Source organism: Lepidochelys olivacea, assembly GCF_965140295.1.
Source record: "Lepidochelys olivacea isolate rLepOli2 genome assembly, chromosome: 19".
In the NCBI taxonomy this organism is placed as follows: domain Eukaryota; kingdom Metazoa; phylum Chordata; order Testudines; family Cheloniidae; genus Lepidochelys; species Lepidochelys olivacea.
The window spans coordinates 7,203,698-7,225,204 of record NC_140429.1 but is presented as its reverse complement, the minus strand read 5'-3'; the positions used below and the strand labels follow the sequence as shown (position 1 = coordinate 7,225,204).

Here is a 21,507-nt window from a genome sequence, read left to right as displayed (position 1 = left end):
TCAGACCTGTTGCCCATGTAGCAAATTGATCCCAAAGCTCTTCCCACCCCAGCACTTATGGACTTGGCCATCAGAGGGGATCGTTCTGCGTAGCTCTTCCCAGGACTTTCAGCCGCTGTGTGCTTGAGCAACACTGTGTTGATACAGAGCGTTTCCTCAGTGCGGCTGCTGTGTTTGGGCAGCTTTGCCTGGGTGCCAAAGCCCTGCTGGCCCCCAAATGGAAACTGGGGATCCCACCTCCGTTAGAAACCAGGATCAAAAGGCCGAGCTAGAGCCTGGCTCTGTCTGATGTGTGTAACTAGGGATGCCCTGTGCAAAGGACACAGGCTGGGTCTCGGAGTCGGTACGCATGGAGTGTTGCCTGATCCCTCAAGCTCTGCGGCCTGTCTCTTAGCCCTGTGGCTTGGTGTCTTGCTTTGAGGGGTGCTCGAATGCCCGGCTACTCTGGTTTCACACTCGCTTCCCGTGTCGTTTCAAGGTCACGTTGCAGCTCGTCCCAGTGGAGAATCGAGAAGCCAGTGAGGGCCGTGTCCTCCTGAGGCAGGGCAGAGTGGAGACGGTGTGGCTCTGAACAGGCCCGAGGAGCCCCCTGGCACCGCGGGTCCAAGCCTCCGCTCGTGCATCAACCGCATGGACCTGCCCCCAACCAGGCTTTGCTGTCCCAGCAACCTCAGTGGCTTGCCTTCCTTCCACCATTGTTCTCCCATATGCTGCACTGGCCTCATGGGATTCTGCCATCCCAGCCTCCTCCCCGGGGCAGTGCTGTTGCTCAGACCCATTGTTGTAATGAGGGGAGGGGATCTTCCACCTGCTGCCTTAATCTCCTGGCCCTCTCCTGCTTGCTCGGCTGCAGGGAGCGAGTGAGGAAGGGGCTGGGAGTTGTTGGATGTAAACTGGCTTCCCCCAGCCAGGGAGAGACGAAATCTCATTCTGGGCATGCCTAGGTCTGACATCATCCCACAAGCAGCTGCACGGAGACAAAACTTTATTCTGAAGATATTAAAAGAACAAAAGCAACCCCACCCCCACCCCATGCACTCCCTTCGTTACTGGATGGGACGAGCGAGCGTCTGCTTTGAATGGTGCGTGAGCACACCGGGACACGTTGATCTCCACAACCTGGGTTGAGACAGTTGGCAGGGTTGGGGGGGAGGGTCTGTGCTGACAGAGCCCCGCCTGTGACGCGGGGCTTCTGCCTCTGTGTGAAGTGGGGGCGGCCCTACTGAGCCCTCCTTCCCCTTGCCAAGGGGATCTGTGTGCAGCCAAAACGAAATACTGATGAACAAAATTATGTGACAGACAGCAGTGGCCTTTAATGTGTGCGCTGGGGTCCTCAGGGCTGCTCCCCGTCTGTGCTAAGTGGGGGAGGCTACAATCAGCTGGGAGGTGGGGGGGCAGCCCAAGGGCTGAGGCTGCTACCACTGTCTCTCCTCCCCCCGGGCCTTACTCAGCCCCTGCCTTCCAGCTGGGGCAGGCTGTAGAGATGGGTACATCCCCTTCCACCAGGACACTGTCGGGGTGGTGTCCTACTCTACATGGCCACTGGGGGAGAGGGCAGGAAGTCCAACTTCTGGCTCAGTAAGAGAGGCTTTGCCATGGCCACATTCTGGCACCTCTCCCCCCTGCCCCCAGCTGGGCTTTGGCACCCCTAGCCCTGTTGGGAATTAATTTTGCTTAACTCCCCTTCAGACACCAGCTGTGAGAGCAAGTCCCCTGTGCAGGCTGATTACTCCCCCCGCCCCCTTCAGTCTCTGGGGGTGCAGCCAGAGCCCCTCCCCTTGCTGACTGACCTTTCCCCCTCAAGCTTCTTCCAGGAGCCCCAGACTTTAGCCTCTGTGTGGCCCCAGGGCTGGGCTCGCGCTCACCTGGCGTGTGCGCTCTTGACCGGCTTGTCTTTAAACAGCGGCCTGAAGAAAGTCCCTGGCCCCTGCTGTGCACCTGGGTTGGCAGAAGCCGGGGGCTTGGCTTGCTCTGGTGCTCGCTGCTAAGCTTTTGGGGCTGAGTCCATGGAAAATCCTGGCAGAAGCGAGAAGAGAGGGAAGTGTTCGGTCTGGATAGCCTCTCCCGAGCTGCATGGGGAAATACCTAGCTCTATTCCTGCTCCTAGGAGGAGCCTCCTGCAGACCTAGCCCAAGGAGCCCACCCCCCAGTCTCTACTAGCTGCAGAGACACCAGCCTATTCCCTCTAGCTTCACCTATGGCAACCATCTCGAGAAGGGAGGGCGCGGGCCCCCTCTGCTCCCCTACGAGTGGGCCCAGGGGTCGTGCCCCCCAAAGCACCAGTCAGTCCTCAGGGGAAACCCGCATAGGCAGCCTGGAGCGCAGCCTCACCCAGCCAGGGAAGTGGCCCTTCGTTACAGCTACATGCTGGCCCTGCAGCAGCTGCATCCCTCCCATTTTGCAGGACCGGCAGTTGGGGGGCAATGAAGGGGTAAGAGCATCTGCCTGTGTCCCTGCTGGGGGGAGGGGAGACGGTGAGCTTAGACATACCCCCCCTTCGGGGTACCACAGGCGGCTAGTGCAGCCGATGGGTTGTGGGCTGAGATTAGCAGCTCCTCCTTCCCCCTGTGGAGGAGCAGAAGCTTAAAGGAGGGGCAGCTATTTCTCTCTCCCTGCTGCCACTTCCCATACAGCGATGGAAAGGCCCAGCTGCATCGTGCAACCTCACAAGGCAGAGATCCTGAGCAGGGAGACCAGGACCCCGCCCCGGAGGACAATGCTGAGCCTGGCCCCACCTCCCAGGGACCCCCGGAGGACAATGCTGAGCCTGGCCCTGTGCTCTAGCCCACAGGCGTCGTGAAGGTGGTTTCCAGCTAGGTCCTGTTCTGTCCGCCTCCCACCCGCCCCGGGAGCCCCAGAACCAGCTGAACGTTCCCGAGGCCGGGGCTACGGACTCGGCGTGAGGGAAGCAGAGTGGATGAGTCGAGAAAACAGGGGCCGTGCTGTCGTTTCATGGGACCATGTCCGTTCACCCAGAGGATTATGGGAAGCTGGCCTCTGTGGCGGAGCCGGGGATTTTGTGAGGTCAGGTGTCTTGGCAGTGCTCTCGGGAGAGGATGGGTCCCATCCCCCACTCCCCTCGGGAGGGCTCAGAACTGCGAGGCGCTGCTGGGGTCGCACTGCAGCAGCCGCACGATCGAGGGGTCGCTCTTGGCACCTTTGATGAACTCTTCCAGAGAGAGTTTGCCTAGGGAAAGGAGAGAAGAAAGGGCCTGGTGCGTCCACAGCTGGGTCAGCTTGCCCCTTTCCAGACCAGGACCAGCCCCCTCCACAACCTAGCAATACAGGGGGGGGCGGGTTGCAACCCCGGAGTCAAGAAAGCACGACTTAGCATAATTGCCCTCTCTCTACTGCAGCTCTATAGCTATGGGGCGCCCCCCCGCACTGCGGGAGGGGAGACTGTCGGGGAAAGGGCTGCTCAGGTCCCTACCACGTGAAATAATTCTCCTGGCGGCTGGGAATGGGACCCGCGCCCCCAGAGCAGTGAGGCTGCTGAGGGTGCAGCTGCTGTTCCTACAGCAGTGCCTTGCCTGGGGCAGAGTTTACTGGACTGACCGCGATTAAGGGGACAACAGCCCCAGATGGTGGACACCAGACATCTTCCCATGCCCTGTTCTCTCCCGCCTGGGCTGGCTTGGCAGTGGAAAGTTGGATGGACTGAGCCCAGGGGCCAGGAGTGGGCTGCTGTATTTCTCCTTACGGTCTTTGTCTTCACAGCCCCCCCTGAGGCAGGGCATGGCTATTATCCCCATTGGGCAACTGAGGCACAGAGAAATTAAGGGACTTTCCCCGGGTGATGGAATCAGTGGCGAAGCAGAGCATTGCCCCCACATCTCCCCAGCTGCACCCTGGTGCCCTAACCACTGGACCACCTGTCCAAATAGCCTCCAGCCTTAACTGCAGGGCCCAGGAACTGTGGGTGTGCGTGGGGGTGGGGGGGCACTTTCTGATGCCACTCTTGGTTTTGCTTTAAACACAATCAAGCCCACTGGCTTGGGCTTAGCCCCTCCAAGGACCCAGGGCCCTAGGCCCACAGCAGCCCTTGCTATATCATGGCATGGCCACAGGAGAGCAGCCCTGTCAGTCTCTTCCCCCCCGCCCACGCTAAACGAAAATGATGCATTTAATCAGTTTGCATGTCTCTGATCCTAAGACCCCTGGATTTAGCAATGAGACCTTTCCTTAATCTCCCTCCATCTCCTCTCATTTACCATCATTATTAGTATCCATCTGTCGGAAGATTTTTTCCGTTCTCTTCTCTGGAGTTGATTCATCCTCAGGCATCTTCATCACCGAGGAAACCATTTTGTAGATGGCCTAGGGGAGGGAGAAGAGGACAGATGGGGAGTCGTGACCTCTGACGACTCAAACCTGTAAGGGCCCTGGGTGCTGCGGGTGAGACCCAGGTGGAGTAGCTGCAAAAGCCACTTAGAAGCCCCGGAGTTGAGGCAGAGAGGGCTTGTACGCCTGCCTTTGCAAACAGGTTTTGGTTTTACATTGGAGAATAAGCGTCATTTAAAAAAAAAAAAAAACAACCCAGTGGAATAAGCCTGTTAGCCGCATCAACTGCCGGCACATCAGCAGGGAAATACAATGGAGCAGACTTGATTAAACAAGATCAGTGTAATAGCTACTGGGTCACTTCCTCCGGTGGGGCCCGGCTGCTCCAGGAAGGCATCTGTAACTAAGATTCAGAGTGCCGGGGCTGTGTGGTTAATTCCAAAGCTGACCCAGCCCTAGGACAAGGGTAGTGATGTGCTGGCGAGCACACCCTCCGCTCCCCATGCCCCCCCCCCATGCCACCGAGCCTAGACTAAGTCAGCCCATCTCTCCCTCTCCCCCAGGGCCATCCCTGGCTGCCCTTTGGACACCTGGTCATGGCGTGCTCTGCAGAGGGCATGTGTTACATCCCGGGCGTGGCTCTTCAGGGGAGTTGCTCTTTTCTCCTGTTTACAACACAGATGGGAGCTTGCACCCCCAGCCAATCAGGACGTCCCACATCAGAAGCGGCCCCTCGTACAAGGCCACAGATGGACACTGGGATGATCTGGTGAATGGGGCCCAACTGCCAGTCTGTTTCCTAGCAGGGCAGCTGTAGTTCGCGCCTGGCTGCACTTGTGAAGAGTGGAGGGGGCTGGCCCCAGCAGCTCGATTTACGGTGAAAACACCCTGCGCTAACCAACTATCAGCTGCAGAGGGCATAGAGGAGCTAGGGAGGGCTCCAGCTAGTTCCCCTGCGGGACCTTGGCTCACATGAGGGGCAGCATCCCCATGACCCGGGCTGGGTTACCCAGCACAGGTGGGCAAGCTAATGGCTCCTGCTGTTGGAAAGGGCAGACCCGCCCAGGGCTGCTCCTAGGATGATGGGAAGCAGACAGACAGTGCACCTCTGAACAGATCTCTGTGTCCATCTGACACTGGGACAAGACCGCCGACTATACTCCCTGCAGTGGTTCGTGCACAGGGTACCGCAGCCCCTCATGTCAGGTCTCCTATGCTCAGACAGTGGAGCACAACTGGGTCTCCTCTCTCCCCTAGAGACATATGCACTGGGGCTCCCGAATGCCAAATCCCCTAGCCAAGAAGCCCATTTCCATCCCTGCTCCCCCGTTCCAGTTACTCCTTGCCTTAGGCCCTGCAGGGATTTGATTTGCAGAGGAGAGACTCAGTATAAAGGGCTCTGGCTTTCAGCTGCTTCACTTCTCCCCAGCCCCCCGAGCAATGAGTGTCCTGGGCTCCTGCGTCCTGCCGCGCTCCCACCTGGCTCGTGGCAGTGAGTGCATTAAGCCCTGCCAGGACCAGCTTGATCCTTCCTGCATCTCAGTGGGAAAACGGAGTCAGCCATTAGCTTCGACCCTGGATTCAAAGCCACGGTTCCCCGATCGGCACGGGAGTTTTTGCTGTCAACGTACCAACTCCTGCGCTCCTAGGGCAGATTTTAAATCCCTTCGCCTGGGACCTAAAGCAGCAGAGACCAGTTTGGGTGAGAGGCCGGTCCCTTGCTTTGGTTGCAACACTCTTTGTTCCTGTGGAAAGCGGATGCCACTGACAGGCAGCATCCTGGCTTTTCATCAGAGAAGGGAGACTTTGAGCAGCCTCCACCTGCAGAGGGCACAGCTTGGGGGGCTGGACAGCGTGACCTTCTCCCAGCCCTGCCAGAAGGCTGCTCCTCAGAGCCAGGCAAGAGACCCGTGACGGGCAGTCACCTCACACTCTGCCCTCTGCTAATCTGTCCGGCTCACCATCCCGCACCCTCTAACCCCCATTAAATTCAACCCTTCGGTCTGCTCTTGCCCCGCTCAGCATCACTGCTCAGAGGAGAGAGACTGGGACACAGGCTGAGGAGGGGGCCAGCAGACCAAAGAAGGAGATCAGGAAACACAAGCTTTTTCAGGAGATGCCTTGTGGAGCCCAGCCCGGCCCTTGTTAAAGCAAGTACGTACACACCCCACCATTCCCTGGGAAGACAAGCCTGTGAAGGGAATCTGCTCCTCCTTACAAAATCCAGCCCCCACCCCTCCATCCTCCCAAATGTCATTATCCTCCAGCCACTGAATCCCACCTGGTCCCTGCATCCCCATGGCTGACAGACACATGCCTGCATTAGCCCCCTAAGCAGTGCTAGCCCCTGGGACAAACAGAACCTATCTGATCCAATTCCCAGCTGCACTGCACCCTGGCTGGTTGCTGACACCATGGCAGGGTGGAGGAGATACACTCACCCTTCTGAGCTGGGGCGTATGACTAGTCAGGGTGCATGGCTCTGGAGGACTGGCCCCATTCAAGCTAGTCCCGTCTCCCTGGGCAGAATGCAGGATTATTCCCTATGGGGCATGTCCTAGTGCAAGGGGCCTACGTGGATGCCTGGGTCTCAGCTAGCTGAGTCCCTGATCCAAAGCCCATTGACATCAAGGGGCATCTTTCCCTTGACTGCAATGGGCTTTGGATCAGGCTCGTAGGCAGGGCAATACTGCAAGCTCATCCAGTTGAAGCCCAGGCACAGGGAAGCCACACGGCCAAGGGAAGAGGGAATTGGGGAAGGGGGGGGGTTGTGTTACCTGCACGATCTCCAGCATCTCCTCCCGGCTGATATAGCCATTACCATCCAGGTCATACATGCTGAAGGCCCACATGAGCTTCTGCTCCAGTTTGCCCCGGGAGGTGACGCTCAGGGCGATGATGAACTCTCGGAAGTCGATCGTGCCATCCCCGTTGGTGTCGAAGGTGCGGAAGACGTGTTCGGCAAACTTGGAGGCGTCGCCGTAGGGGAAGAAGTTGGCATAGATCTTCTTGAACTCCTCCACGTTCAGGATGCCGGTGGGACAGTCCTTGAGGAAGCCCTTGTACCACTCCTGCAGCTCCAGATCCGAGAACTCAGTGTTCTCCCGCAGGTCCTGGAGCATCTCTGGACGCAGTTTGCTATTCTGCTTCCCCATGGTCACTTCACAGCCTTAATCTGGGCCCCAGGAGCCAAAGAGATGAGAGGCAGATCTGGTCAGTCCCTCTCCCAACTACCAGCACCCTTCACGGGTGGGTAGCTCAGCTTCTTCCCCAGCTATGAGCACCCATCGGGGACTCAATACTGGACATACTGGGTGAAATGCTCTGGCCTGTTCTACAGGTCAGTCCAGATGATAGAATGGTCTCTTCTGACCTTAAATGCTACAACTCCCCCATCTAAACCAGCCCCGCAAAGCACTCGGCACTAGCCGTGCCACTCAGATACTGCCCCACCCAGGAGCTGGTTAGCATCCTGCGCAGCGTTCTGGTTTTGTACAGCGCCTAGCACAGTGGGGCTCTACAGTGTTTGGGGCTAGATATAGCAAGTCAGGATTCACTCAAATACGACTGTACCTGAAGGAATATTGCCTGAGTCGGAACCATGCCCCCCAACACAGCCATGGCAGGAAACGACCCCGCTGAGCCCATTTAGACCTCACTGCCCCATGGAGTCAGAAAGCTCCCGTCCCCCTAGGCAGCCCTGGAGACACTGTCCGTCTCCTTCCCAGTCATGAAAGCTGCACCTGCAGTAGCCAGCGCACCGAGCAGTCATCCCACAACGACCCACCACAGGCCCGTGGATGCTGCCAGGTTCCCTCATCGGCTCCACTGCAGAAAAGAGAAAGCGTTTGCTCAGCTCGAGCAGCTGCTGCTGGGGGAGGTTTCTGCACGGAGGTGGGAGGAGCATGAATCATCCTTGACTTATTACTAGGCCCCGGGCTGAGGCGCTTTAGGAAGAAGGTGAGGCGTCTATGTGGCCGCCTTTCACACCAGGCGTTCCCGGGGCTGGGCAGAGAGAATGGGGCAGCGGGACGGCAACTCTAATTATAAGCAACTCTCAAAGTTGCAAGTAGCTAAGGCAGAGATTTTGCTGGGCTGGTCTAAACACCAGGAGGGCAGGGGGAAGATTGGAGAAGCGCTGATGCACAGGGGAGGGGGAAATGATCCTTTCCATACCTCTCAGCCCAGACCACCGAGGGCATCTCCTGCCTTTCACCCAAAGGGCTGGCCCCATTGGAGGCAGAGCCGGCCCATGGCACCTCACCTAAAGGCGGCCAGAAGAGTGAGATTCTGTCTCTTCAGTGCAGCCCTCACCAACGGTCCCCCCACGCTCTCTAGACCCCCCTCCAGATGCCTGCCCCCAAAGCTCACCCCGAAGTTGGAGCTGGTGCACGATGCAGCTGCCAAGAGAGCAGCTGTCAATGCCCAGTGGCGAAGCGCCAATCGCTGCCCTGGCTGCTGGGACCAGTTAGGAGGGGGATAGCATTTAGTGCTCTGAATAACCTAGTGGGGACAGTGCTTCCTCCTAAACCGCACATCAGGGGGGCCCTGGCTTTAGGACTCTCAGGTCCTGTCTACACTAAGGAAGAGACCATGCAAACATTAGCCACTGGGACTGCAGCGGAGGGACACAGCTCAGCCCCATCGCCACGAGCAAACCAATACAGCCCTCAGCGCTGGTTCGTCCTAGTCTGGCTCCATCACACCCTTTCGCTCCATCACACCACTCGGCCCAGCTCAGGAGACAGAGGCCGCACCGCACGGCACAGGGCTACTAACTGGAGTTTGTAGCCTGTAGCTGGGGCCCCCCACTGCACCACTCATCAAAGCCACACTCAAGCTTCGCCCCACCCCCTGATGGGCCGGCTGGCTTGAGCTTAAAGCACCACTTAATTGGAGCTAGAGATTTCTGGGGGGGAATGGGGGGGGGGTGAAGTTTGGGGCAACACGCGAGCTAACCCTGCCATGGAGACAAGCCCTTAGCCATCATGCCTAAGACAAGACAGCCCCTGCAGTGGCTTTAGCCCCTCGCTTGCTCCATGGTCCCCATCCTGGGAATTCACTCCCCTGAGCAATTCCAAGTCAGCCTCACAAGCATCCTTGTAGCCGCTCCGGCTCCAGGCACTACATGGCAATACAAATAAGGCCAGTTCTGTGGGCGCCAGGAGGAGAGGAGCGCTGAGTAAGGACAGTCATTAGAGGCCAAGCACAGGCGTAACATAGCTCCAGAGCAAACTGGCAGCAGCAACCCCAAGATCATTCCACCCCCTCGTCTGAATATTAATTGGCAGCCTATTAACAATCAAATCTGCACAGCCAAGCCCAAGAAGCAGGGTTCTGCGGGCACCAGGGAGTCAAAGAGACACGAGATCACAGGGCAGAAGGCCATTGAATTAATTCCATTTCCCCTCCCCATTAACCACTTGCCTTTAGGCCTGCGTCTGGTGAGCCAGCAGGGATGCTCATGTGCCATTTGCCATCCCCCTGCCCGCTGTGCAAGAGGGACCAGCGAGGGGCTGGGCAGCGCAGGGATTTCCAAGTAATTAATCATGGCCACTGTCACTCTCCAAAGCCCTGTAAACAGATCAACCCTGCTTAGGAGGTACAAGCTCTGCTCGGAGAAGGCTGCCAATCCCAGAGAGGGGGAGTCCAGACCCCAACCGCTGAGCGCGCCTGGAGAGCAAGGGCCTGTGGAGTAAGGGAAAATTCCCACAAAGAAAAAGACTCAAGACCCTGATCTCTGCTAGGGACCCACTTGCTCCCACCTCCTTGGTAGTCAGCCTACATGTCACAAGGGATAAGGATGAAAACAGCCTGGAGCCACCCAAAATGATTCCCTCACCCACGCCCTGGTCATTTGGTTATGCTAGCCCTCTTCGGCTCCTTGAATTCTAGCCCCATTAGCCAGCCCCTCAATCCTTTTTGTTGCTCTTCTCCAAATCCCCATTACTCCCCCTCCCCCCAACCCCACCTTCCAGCTTGACTAGGAGCTTCTAAGAACAGAGCGCAACATCCCGAGACTGTGCAGAGAACAGACCAACGCTTCTGGGGAGCAGAGATTAAAACTAGCGCAGAGCTGGAATAAGGAAGCTGAGACGTTAACACTGCACCAAGGATCAAAGGAAGCAAGTGCCATTTGCTGTGTAGTGAGCGATTCCTTGGTTAGTGCGACAGAAACACTTGGATTCGTTACCTCCCACTGGACCTTTTCTGTCCATTCTCTGCAGCCAGAGCCTTTTATTCTCCTCACTGGAAACTTAAGCAGCCTCTTGTAATTACCCTTAAATTTAGCCTTTTTCCCTCCCAGTGCCAGGGTGCAATCAACCATTCCGAGCCCCTGACATGTGGGCACAAGCAGCAGGACCAGTCACAGCACTCAGGTAGCTCTGGGGATACAGAGTCTTTTCAACGTGAGCGATGGGGTGGGCACATGGCTGACGCTCACGGATGCTGGGTTCTCTTCTCAGGTCTGCAGCCAATTTACCGTAAGTGGTTGGGCAAGTCATTTATTCAAAGCTTCTGCAAAATGAGGGTGAAACTGACTGATCTGGGAGGCTCCCCTCGGCTGTGCAGTGTGTTGAGATTGCCCCATGAAAGGCGCTGGGGAAACACAGAGTGTTGGCATTTATAACCCAGACTGGACGTGAAAGGGGAGATCAGGTCGGTGCATTTCCCTCTGGCTGCACATCTCCGCCTCCTCACAGAGGATCTCCACTCAGTTGGGCTCTTTAGGGAATTCCTGACAAGCCACACCTAAGTCAGGTGTTACGGAACCAATCCAAGGAAACAGAGTGCCCCCCCCCGGCCCATTTCCCAGCAAGGAATTTCAGTTCTACCAGCAAGGTAGGCAGATGAAGAGGAACCAAAGAGCAGAGAGCATCCTCTGGAGAGGAGACGACCATGCGTCCTTTCCACGGGGGAGTCTTGAAGGAAGCAACGAGCCAACAGAGTACGTATTATAGTCTGATGACAGTGAGCCATGGCGGCTGTTAGACACAGAACCATAGGCTAAGTGCTACTCGCTGTCAAGACAGCATTGTTTTGGCCATAAAAGACACCCTGGCGTGTCTTATTAAAATCAGACTCTCCAGAGGAGAGCCAGGCAGGGAGCAGACAGATTTCTAAGCAAAGCTAATTGGGTGTAAGGTTAGATTGGAGGAAAACAGGACCAGAGTTTTAAACGCAACAAAACCATTAACCTTGAAGGGAAGCAAATGCATGAGTCAGTGTTTTGATTTGCCTAGTAGCAATGTCAACTGGCGCCATTCAAGGACCAGGGGTTGGAAAGCTGAACCCAAAGTTGTTAAAAGGAGGATGTTGGTCCCATTTATCACCTCTCCATTCTGCGACTGACAGATGCCAGGGAGGCAGCCCTAAGTGAAAGAAGCCTATCACGAGAAGCCTGAGTCTTAATTTCTTGGGTGTTCATGACTCCCAGGGGGTCCAGGTGGGCAAGGCACGTGAGATCAGACTCACTTTGAGCCAAAGATGTCCCACTCTGTGGGTGAGCCCACTTCTGGGTCTCAGCTGTTTGGAAGAACAGGCTCTTGCAGATGTCACCAAGGGGAATGTGGTGACTATCAAATCCATCACAGCATGACTCCTCATGGGCCACCTCCTTCCTCACAAAGAGTCACTCTCTGGGGGAAGGTGAGCAGAGGTTTTTTTAAAATGCCAAATCAGCGACTTAGTTAAAAGTCTTTAATATTAGCCCAACGTGGATGAGCTTTTTCGTCCCGGTTTCAGCTTATTGCAACTGCTCAGTTAAATATTGATGTTTACAGTCACATTTTGCCAGTTTGTTTACATTGGTCTGTCCCGCACAAGAGCACGAGCGGAATACAATCGGAGCCAGCAGCAGCTCTGTGCGAGAGGTTGCCAGTGTTCTCCAGGTGGCCTAGCAGATAAGGTGCTGGTGTGGCAGCTAGGAGACCTCAGTTCTGTTCCTGGCTCTGCTGCATGACCTTGGTTAATCACTGCGCTTGTTTCCCAGCCTCCCCTTGTCTAGTTACACTGTAACTAGTACCGTGTAAGGGACTGTCTCACTAGGTGTTTGTACAGCACCTAGCACTTTAGGGCCCTAATCTCAGTCTGGGTTTCCAGGCGTTACTGTCATATTAATACTGAGGGGGGTGTCAGTCTGACAAATTCTACCTGAAAAGAGCATAGAATACATGTGCAGTGTTCCTCCCACCCCAGTTGGATTCAAGGATTTAAAACTAGAATCTGTCAGAGGAAAAAAAAAACCCAGTCCTTTCCTTTGGGGGGGGGAGACAGGGAGAAAAGGCTTTTCTGAGCATATTCATTTCCCCTCTCCGCCTATTTCTAGCAGCGATGGCTGCACAATGTGCCATTCAAGCACAGCTGCACAAGGAAAATGATATCAAGGATGCAGTTAGACTGGCTCTGTCCTGCAGACCTCAACTGTGTATGGTTGGGCGGCTTTCCCGCAATACGGGGTTTGCCCAGCGCAGTGCAGAGGGGGTTTGAACATGCTTTTTACATTTTGCAATCACTAAAAGGGTTTGTCTTTAAAAAATAAAAAAATAAAAGCAGCCCCAGGAGAGATAAAGCATCACTTGGGCGGGGATCTGCGGGGCTATGCTGTATACATGGGTTGTAAAGGAAGCAATCGCTGGGCTGAGCTGAATTCTGCAGCCACTTCAAGCAGGTGGGTAGCTTTATTCACACACATAGTCCCACTGAACGTCAGGACTACTCCTGTGAGTGCCACAGCGCTGAGAACAATGGGAGTTGAGCGCTGGAAAAATCTGGCCAGAAGTGTTTGCAGGATCAGGGTCCAAGGGCATGAGGAGAATCATATAAGGAGCTCCACGCAGGCAGTCCTCTGCCTCCCCACAGAAGCCCCAGTGACTCCATGGTGGATGAGAGAGGAGGTGGGGAGATTGGGGCCTATTAATTGGTTAGAGAAAAGAGTTATTTTTCCTAGTTAGTTTTCTGTACATTTAATTTAACATGAATCTTTGGGGCAGCGCGTCTAGGTGTGTGATCTGAACAGTCGCCAGCATGGGAGCCAGTGGGCCAGCCAGCCACGTCAGCTCCTGCCTGCTTGGCTTCTCTAACCTTGCTCCCTCCACTCAGAGTGCCCACGTCGTCTCTCCAAGGCGCCACGAATGTCCAGCTCAATGAGCCACTTGTTCAATTAGGAAGTAATGAAGGAGGATGCCGGAGCTGTTTGCCAGAGACACAGAGCAAGCAGGAGACACGAAGCTCCATGCACTCAGCAGACTGGAAAGCTCAGAAAGTCATCGCCCAGATGACTGAGCTGGATGCAGTGATAGAGGAGAGGCCCGTACACCTGTACATAAGGTGGTGGAAACAAGCCCAGGCAGACCTACGGGGACAGGGAAGGAAGAAAGACCATGTCCTGCAGAGCAGGGGCTTGGATGGTCTCTCTCATTGTTTGCCCCTTAGTTTAAGAGGAACATGAATTCAGGCCAGGAGCATGGGTGCATCTCATTCAGAATCCATGCAGGGACCTCTTACCACAGGAATTTCCTCCATTCAGAATCTGGTACCACAGATCTCCTTTTCCCACTTCATTATCACAATTTAGAGATGATTTCAGCACCACCAGAGCCAGCCCCTCACAATTTCCCCCCTTCCCTCCTTGCACCCCCTCCCATGCATCAGGGTGGGACACACTTTGGGTTTCTGCAAGCCAACCCAGGGCAGGGATCTCCATCACGTGATCCAGAGAGATGTAGTTTAGGGGCATGGGGTGCGGGGCAGTCCTCACATTGCAGGAGGACCAGGGTTGCGATGCCCTTTGCTGAATTTGAGAGGAATGCTCACAACTCACTGAATATTTGGTAGCTCTTCAGCCAAGAGCATACAGGGAGAAAGGGAATTTAAAGAGTTTCAGGCACACCCGTCACTGGTTCAGTGTCATCATGAAGTGACATGGGCTGGGGTCTCAACGGGAGCTTGCCATTTGACTCAAACTTCAGCTTGGATCACCCACCAGAAATAAACCAGCCAGCGCTGGAAGAGGCAATCCAGTCCTTCCTCTCTGCATTGAGGCAGGACTAACAATACCTAGGAAATGCAGCTGCCAGGGGAATAAGTTGGGGGAGGGGGAGGAATTCAGAGAACTGCCAAGTTGTTAAGAGATGAAGTCTTATTTCTTTCTAAATTCACAACAACCTTCCAATTCTCCGCTTCCCCATTCATTTCAACAGGGAGATAAGATTTATGCCTTGACCCACATTGACTGTCCAGATGGCAGCTTCCCAACAGTTAAAGCCATGTTTACTATCATTATGACGCTTTCAGTTCATTTATTTTTAAGCAGCTCTCGACAGTGCAGTTTCCCGTATAGTGCAGCACTAGCCAGGTGTCACTCCTGGCTAAAGCGGGATCAATAATCCAGCTGGGGAAGAACAGGAGCCTGACCTAAGCTTGAAGATCTCAAGGCCCCTTGGGTGGGGTGACTGAACTGAGGGACTACTGCAGGACAAGGACAGAGACCCCCAGCCCCTGAGCCGTCCTCAGTTCGGAACAAAGAACTCCAACTCTGCGTGCAGAAGGGAACCACTCCAGTAGGAGGTTCCATCATTCCAGTTCCTGAAGGACAAGTGAGAACTAGCTCTTGCCTTCCTTGTACCGGCCCGGGTGCGTGACACCACAATCGCCATCCACTACTTGTTACACTTGCTTGTGCATGCATCTCCTCTCCAGAGTGCGTCACAGAGTCAGCTCGCTAGCCCTCAGGCATCCTTGTGAGGCAGGGACAGATGGGAAACTGACGCACCAAGGGGTTAAGGAACTTCCCCAAGGTTGCAAAACAAATTGGTGGCACAGCTAGAAACAGAACCAAGCCTCCACTTCCCAGTCCAGCCCCTTGGCAACAGGATCATCTCCTTTGCCAGAGGCTTACTCCAGCATTCAAAGCCTGTTCCATATTGGCCGAAAGCTACAAAGGGAATCAATATCAGAGGCAGGAAAAACTCCTGGTTCCTGGTTCTGTGCTCAGGCCTCTCTCCGTTGATACTCTCCCCCACCGGAGGAGCTGCCCTTTGATCTCTTTCTGAATATTTCTGAACCAAAGGCCCATCATTCAGATTCCAGTGCTGGAGGCATGTGGTTAACTGATGGCCCTGCTGTTCATAACCAGATGTCAGTTAGGGGTTGGATTGTGCCAAGAAGCATGAGGATTTATGGCCCATTTAAAGTAACTGATTTGCTCATTATCCCATGTTCTTTTCGATCCTATTCCTTATACAGCTGACCATTGTTTGCCTTTTTCACCGGCACTACACAACAGAGAGCGGAGGTTCTCATTACACCATGCACAGAGATGTGCAGGGTCTGTGTCGGTTAATTTAGAAGACAGCACGACGTACATCCATACTATTCTTTCCAGCACGCGTGGTTGCGTTTGCCAACAGTGAATTTCATTTTCCATGGGGTGGTCCATGCCCCTCGCTTGGTTAGGTCCCTCTGGAGTTTTCTTGAGGATCATCTTCTCTAGGTTCCGAAATAACGGTCATCTGCACACATGTCTGACGTTTTGCCACACCTTGCTGCGTTTCCTCTCCACCCTCCACTATTAATGAGGCGATTTGCCCATCAACTGCAGAGCATGGCATTCTGGGGCCTTTTTGTTTCCTTTTTTATAGGATCAGATGAACAGTTCTCTTTAAAGTTCACTCAGCTTTTACGTCTTACGGATGTTGCAGGCATCTGGCTTTTTCGCCGAACACAAAACACGCTCCCACCAGAACCTACCCAATGGAAATCCCATGCTTTGGAGATTAGAATGACCACGTGGAAAATCCCAGCAATTTTAGGAACACTGATGCCATTGGTCCATTCACACTGCTGCAGTCCTCACCAGCACTGCTGGAGAATGCTCCCAAAGCTGGAGCCTCAACCTACAAGGCTTGGGAACCATTGGGTGAAAACTCATTAGGCCACAGTTAGAACAGGCGCTAAATACCCCATTGGCCTGGGGAGACCTGGCCCGCGTGGACAGAGCTCTGCTTGGGATGGGAGTTCTCCTGTCTGAAGCTTTAACAGAACTGGGTCAGCTCCCTTTCGAGAGAAGGTTTATTTTCAGCTCTGTGCACTGACAAAGTGAAGGACGGAAACGCAGAGCTTGGCAGAGATGCAGGAAGAGCGGCTTTGCCTGCCTTCTTATCAATATTTAAACGATGCTTTACAGCCTCCGCCTGGCGCTGGAGTCCCAGGAATCTAACCCCACAGATTGAGGCAGGCAGGCGTTAATCAGGGGAAGGGGATTGCTGCGGCTTCAGGTTCTGCAGACTGGGTCAGCCACCTTTCCCCATCCACCCAAGGGAGGTCAGGCCGGAAGATGCCAACGAGCTGCCCTGAGGATTCAGAGGGGAGGTGGGAGGACCGAAGACAGGTTCCCGTTTGTGGAGGGGAAACACAAGCAGTGGCTGTGCTGTAGGGGTAGGAAGGGGAATAGCGAGATAACAGACGTCAAGCGCTTCACTAGCCATGGAGGGCAAAGGGGAACCAGTTCCAAGGCAGGCTGGTTTGTATCCCAGCAAAGCCAGCTCCTGTTTGCCTGCAGATCCTGCTCTGCCATCCCGTAGGCTCTTCCAACGTCAGTTTTATGCTCCACACTCTCCTCCGGCCCCACCTCAACCCCCACTGCCATGTCCCGCAACCTCATTGCCTCTCATGGTAGTGCCCATTCCCAGAGCAGGGGCAGACACCAGGCACACACAGAGAGACGGGTCTCAGCGAGCAAAACGCATGTGTGGGTCTCTGCTAACAGCTCCTGAGAGGGGGCCGATAAGGACGCACATCCGTCCGAGATGTCAGCCTCAGCCCCCTCCTAGGAGATGAGGCAGTGTTACCACCCCTGTTTTATAGAGGAGGGAAGAGACACACACAGAGGACGGCTGGCTTGGCTGAACCGCAGAGCTGGGACTAGAACCCAGTTCTCGGCACAAGAGCACCTAGCCTCCCAGTGCTCTGGGAGGAGCAGGAATCCCAGCGGGTTCTCAGCACACGACTCCCCTCTCCCTGCCCTGTGCGAAGCAAACACTAAAGAGCAGCTTTAACTGACTGCACAGACACCAGAATGTCAGGATTTTCCATCAGCTCTGCAACCCTCCCACAGCTGCAGTGGGCTGAGCAAAGCGAGAACCCAGAAGGCTCAAATGCTCAGCAGGCTCCAGCCCAGACCAGAGGCTCAGCCTGCCCATGCGGCTGCCCTGTTCCCAGCTTCTGTTTGGAGGGAGAGCGAAGAGACGAGTCTGGCAGATTTCCACAGAACCTTTTCCGGTTCTGGTGCTTTGCTTGGGACTTCAGCACCTTTCCTGGACTCCTCCCTGCCTGCACCTGCGAGCTTTCTGCACCTAACCCCAGTGCGGCTCAACAGAACAACCTACTGGGCAGACAACAGAGCCCGCTCCAGCTGGAATTTTTCAAGGCACCTAGGAATCAGACTTCCACCGAACTGCAAAGGCATCTGGGTGCCTAATTCCCTGAGACACCCTGCCAAACCCTAGCCCATTTATACTCCGGCCAACCACCGGATCCTCCCCATGGCTGTTTTGTGCTCCCACTTCTCTGCTAGAGTCCCTCCTGTCCAGTCCCCCAGCCCGTCTGCTCCGAGCAGGGATCAGCTCATGCTCTTTACATTAGACGGCCCTGCCGCTGCTCAGCACATGTACGCCCAGCCCCATCACCTCCAGCCAAGAACAAACTGCCATTCAGAACACACCCCTGAATTGTGCTGCCCGGCCACGTCTCCTGAGCACCGGCCCAGGGAACAGCCTACCCGCGAACGAGGCCTTCAATGCAGTCAGTGAATAAGCACCTCCGGGGGTTAGGTATACAAGAAGCCTGCTCACTGCACGAGCAGTGGGACGCAGTGATCTAGCACTGGAATGTGCAGCACCCTGGGAGATGCCCAGGACTTGCAGAAATCAGCCCTGGGAGGATGATTTAGGCTCTGCTAGAAGCAGTTTTCTTGCAAAAACCCCCTTCCTCACTTAAACATCTTTAATGCATACATACACCCTCACGCGCACACACCTACCTCCTCACACCCCCTCCATGAGCTACCCATCCCCACCACAGACAAGACACAAAATGCTCGGAGTCAATCCTCGACTCACCCACCGAAGAGCAGAGATGGGACAGGAGATCCAGGCGCTGGAAATAAGAATTTAAAGGGACGGTCAGTAATCCATTGGCCACACAGACACCAGATTCCTGAATCCAAGTTAGCCAGTCCCATGGCAGCCTGGGTGTAATGGACTTGGGCCCCAGAGTTACATAGACAGCATGCTCAGAGCTGGCTTAAGAAATTGCTTAGGGCCCGGAGCAGCTCAAGGAGGCCCCCGATTCACTTTTTATACTAAGAACTTGCCTGTTTTAGAATCGGGGAGGCAAAAATATTCCTGCTTAGGGCACCCCCATGGGTTAGCACCGGCTCAGAGCATGCTTTACTCCCAGCCCATCAGGCAAAATGCTCTGTTGAGCAGCTGGGCTTTGGGTTGGTGTGACACAGCCAGCCGCCAACAGGGTGTCCGATTCTAGAGGAGCCTTCACTGAGAGCTCCCTGCCCCAAACTCACAAGCCCGGGGACTGTGATTAGAGTACAGCTCCACCATGGCATTAGCACACAGGAAAAAGGGGCCCATTCTCCAAGCCGTCCCAGGCCTTACAGACAGATCGCAGCACCTCGCCTGGCAAAGCAGGAAGATTGTGCAGTCAGCCACCCCAGCGTGACAAACTGCCCATGGCCAGCACCCTCGGCCAGGTGTGCCATGGCATTCCACCCCCAGTGGTCTTCGACGGCAGCCCCGCGTTACAATAACTCAACCTACACGTCGATCAGGTCTCAGCATGAGACTGCGTCTGCATCCCATGGAAGGGGAGCATGAAGTGAGGGTTAATCCCTGAAAAGCCCACCCCCGAGTTAGTCCCGTTTCTGAGCAGAGGAGACTGTTTCACTCAGTATCACTCATCCAGGGAGCAGATCCCTCTGAGTTCCCGAGGGAGGGTCTCCATCCACAGAGCCCTTTGACGGGCCATTATTTAGGCTTCAGGCCCTTCCCCTACCCTGCTGGTTCTGCAGTAGCTGGGCCTCCAGATCCTCAGGGGCAGGGGCACCAACCCCTCTTCTCCTACACGGGAGACTCATCTGCCGAGAGCTCCTTGACCTGCCTCCGCCAGTTGCCCTACACGAGCCTGGCAGAGCCCAGTGTGACACGGGGCACCTGGGCTCTCCAGCTGGCTGCTCCTGAGCACGGCGCTCGCGTACACGCACTTCGAGGCGGCAGGCGAAGCAGAAGCGGTGCCGAGGCTTGGACCAGGGGCTACCCAGAGATTGAATCGCCTCAGTTATTCTCTTTAACGAAGGGGGGGGGGAGGGAGCAGGCCAGATGGATGCCGGCACCCAGGAAGCCCTGCTGCAGAGGAGGGCTGGGCTGCTCTCCAAGGTATTTTATCCAACGCCCCCCCTCTCCCAGACGCTCTGCTTCATGCTCCTCTCAAACCGGATTGGCACCGGCTGGCGATTTGCTCCCTCATTAAGCAATGAAGCCTTGGTTCAAACGACACAGGGAACAGTGGTGGTCTGGAGCAAGGGGCGCACAGCCCCGCTGCCCTGCCGGCTTCCAGGAACCTGGCCCAGCATGGGCTGAACTGGCCCAGCGGGGAAGGGCATGGCACAGGGGCGGGGCAGGAAGGGTGCACTGCCCTGCCCAGCATGGTACCCTGCCCCCACAGAAAGGGGGCTGGGGGTCCGAGCAGCCAGGGAACCGGGGCACTCCCCCAGCATTCAAGGACGGCAGGGCAGGAGAGACCCAGCTCCAGCCAGCACAGCCAAGCCTGGCCGCCCCAGCAGGATCCCCCTAGCTCAGAGCAGCCCCCTGGGCTAGGGCAGAGCGCTCAGCTCCTGCTGCCCGGGGAGCCTCCGACTCCCCCACCCCGGGCCTGGAGCGCCGGCTTCCCCGCGGCTCCCGGGAGAAGGGCGCACAGCCGCCAGGGGAGGCGGGCCTGAGCTCGGCGAGCCCCCGGAGGAGACACGGGGAACCCCGCCGCCAGCATGCGGGCAAGAGGCGCTTCAGCGCCGGAGATCCTGCCCCGGGCATCGCGGCAGCCCGGAGCTGCGGGGGGGGGTCAGTGGCGATCTGCCGGGGAGGGGCACAGGAGCCGTCCGAGGAGGGCGGGGGCTTCGCCCCTAGGAACAGCCGAGTCCCGCTGCAGCAATGCAGGCGGCTCGCCCCCGGCCCTGAGCCCCCCCTCCGCCCCCCATCGCACGCACTTCCAGCGGGACCGCTGGCTCCGGGCCCGGGAGAGGACAGGCAGGAGAGGTCTCGAAGCCGGGGGTCAGAGAGGTGGGCGGGGGGAATCCACCCCCTGCGCCATGGGGGTGGGGGGACCCCGCTCTGCAGAGCCACTGGCCGCTGCAGCTACGGCGAAAGCGTTTGATTTCTTTTAAAGGGACCCGGGGGCCCCGCCTGTCCTGTCTCCAGACCCCCAGCACGGCAGGAGCTGGCGACCCCCTCGGGGAAAGGGGGCAAGACCAACCACCAGGACACCTCCCCCTCCCCATATCCTCCCCCAGCCCGGCTCCCTGCCTCTGCACCCCCCCCCACATCCTCCCCCAGCCCGGCTCCCTGCCTCTGCATCCCCCCCCACATCCTCCCCCAGCCCGGCTCCCTGCCTCTGCATCCCCCCCCCACATCCTCCCCCAGCCCGGCTCCCTGCCTCTGCATCCCCCCCCCACATCCTCCCCCAGCCCGGCTCCCTGCACCCCCCCCCGCCCCCCCGGCTGCAACAACTTTTCCCCTGCAACGATCAAAATGGCAAAGCCGAGCGCGGGCTGCTTCCTACCTGCCCAGCGAGAAGGAGAAGCGGCGGCCGCTGCTTTCCCCCCCTTGCGCTCCAGCCTAGTGCCCGCCCGAGCGCTGCATCCCAGCTGATGCGACCGCCGCTCCATGCAGGGCTACAATGCACGAGCTTAGCAACTTCAGGGCGGGGGCTGGGGGGGGGCTGGGCGGCTTGTGGGGGGTGGGGGGGGACGGACTCCTGCAAACCTGGGGGAGATGCAGCGGGAGGGGGGGGTGGAATGTCCCACCTGGAACAAATCCCGGGGGGCAGCTGCCCTGACTCCGGAGCAGAGGGGCTCTGCCTTGTGCCCTGCCCAGCGCCTGGGGTGGCCTGGCTGGCTCCGGTGCCGCCTGCCCCCCACCCCCGTTTCCCTGGGTCAGG

The 21,507-nt window shown here is 56.6% G+C and overlaps 2 protein-coding genes across 9 annotated transcripts in view; one reads left to right on the top strand and one right to left on the bottom strand.

The window, feature by feature from the left end:
* TMEM54 (transmembrane protein 54) overlaps positions 1-1,298 on the top strand; it is an 8,027-nt gene extending 6,729 nt beyond the window's left edge. The window contains exon 6 of the mRNA XM_084652474.1: positions 479-1,298. Within this exon, the coding sequence (XP_084508600.1) occupies positions 479-571 (93 nt within the window). The 3' untranslated portion in view covers positions 572-1,298. The remainder of the gene's footprint in view (positions 1-478) is intronic.
* On the bottom strand, positions 969-21,507 carry HPCA (hippocalcin). 8 transcript variants are annotated; one of them, XM_084652478.1, is made up of 5 exons: positions 21,374-21,507; positions 18,406-18,438; positions 7,059-7,456; positions 4,212-4,317; positions 969-3,187 (listed from the first exon to the last, which is right to left on the bottom strand). In XM_084652478.1, exons 3-5 carry the CDS (start codon positions 7,434-7,436, stop codon positions 3,090-3,092), a joined length of 582 nt encoding a protein of 193 aa, XP_084508604.1. In that variant the 5' UTR covers positions 7,437-7,456; positions 18,406-18,438; positions 21,374-21,507; the 3' UTR covers positions 969-3,089. The 8 variants fall into 8 exon arrangements, with proteins under 8 accessions (XP_084508604.1, XP_084508601.1, XP_084508602.1 ...); XM_084652475.1 differs by lacking the exon at positions 21,374-21,507 and adding an exon at positions 21,130-21,255 and having other exon boundaries at positions 18,402-18,438; XM_084652476.1 differs by lacking the exon at positions 21,374-21,507 and adding an exon at positions 21,130-21,255.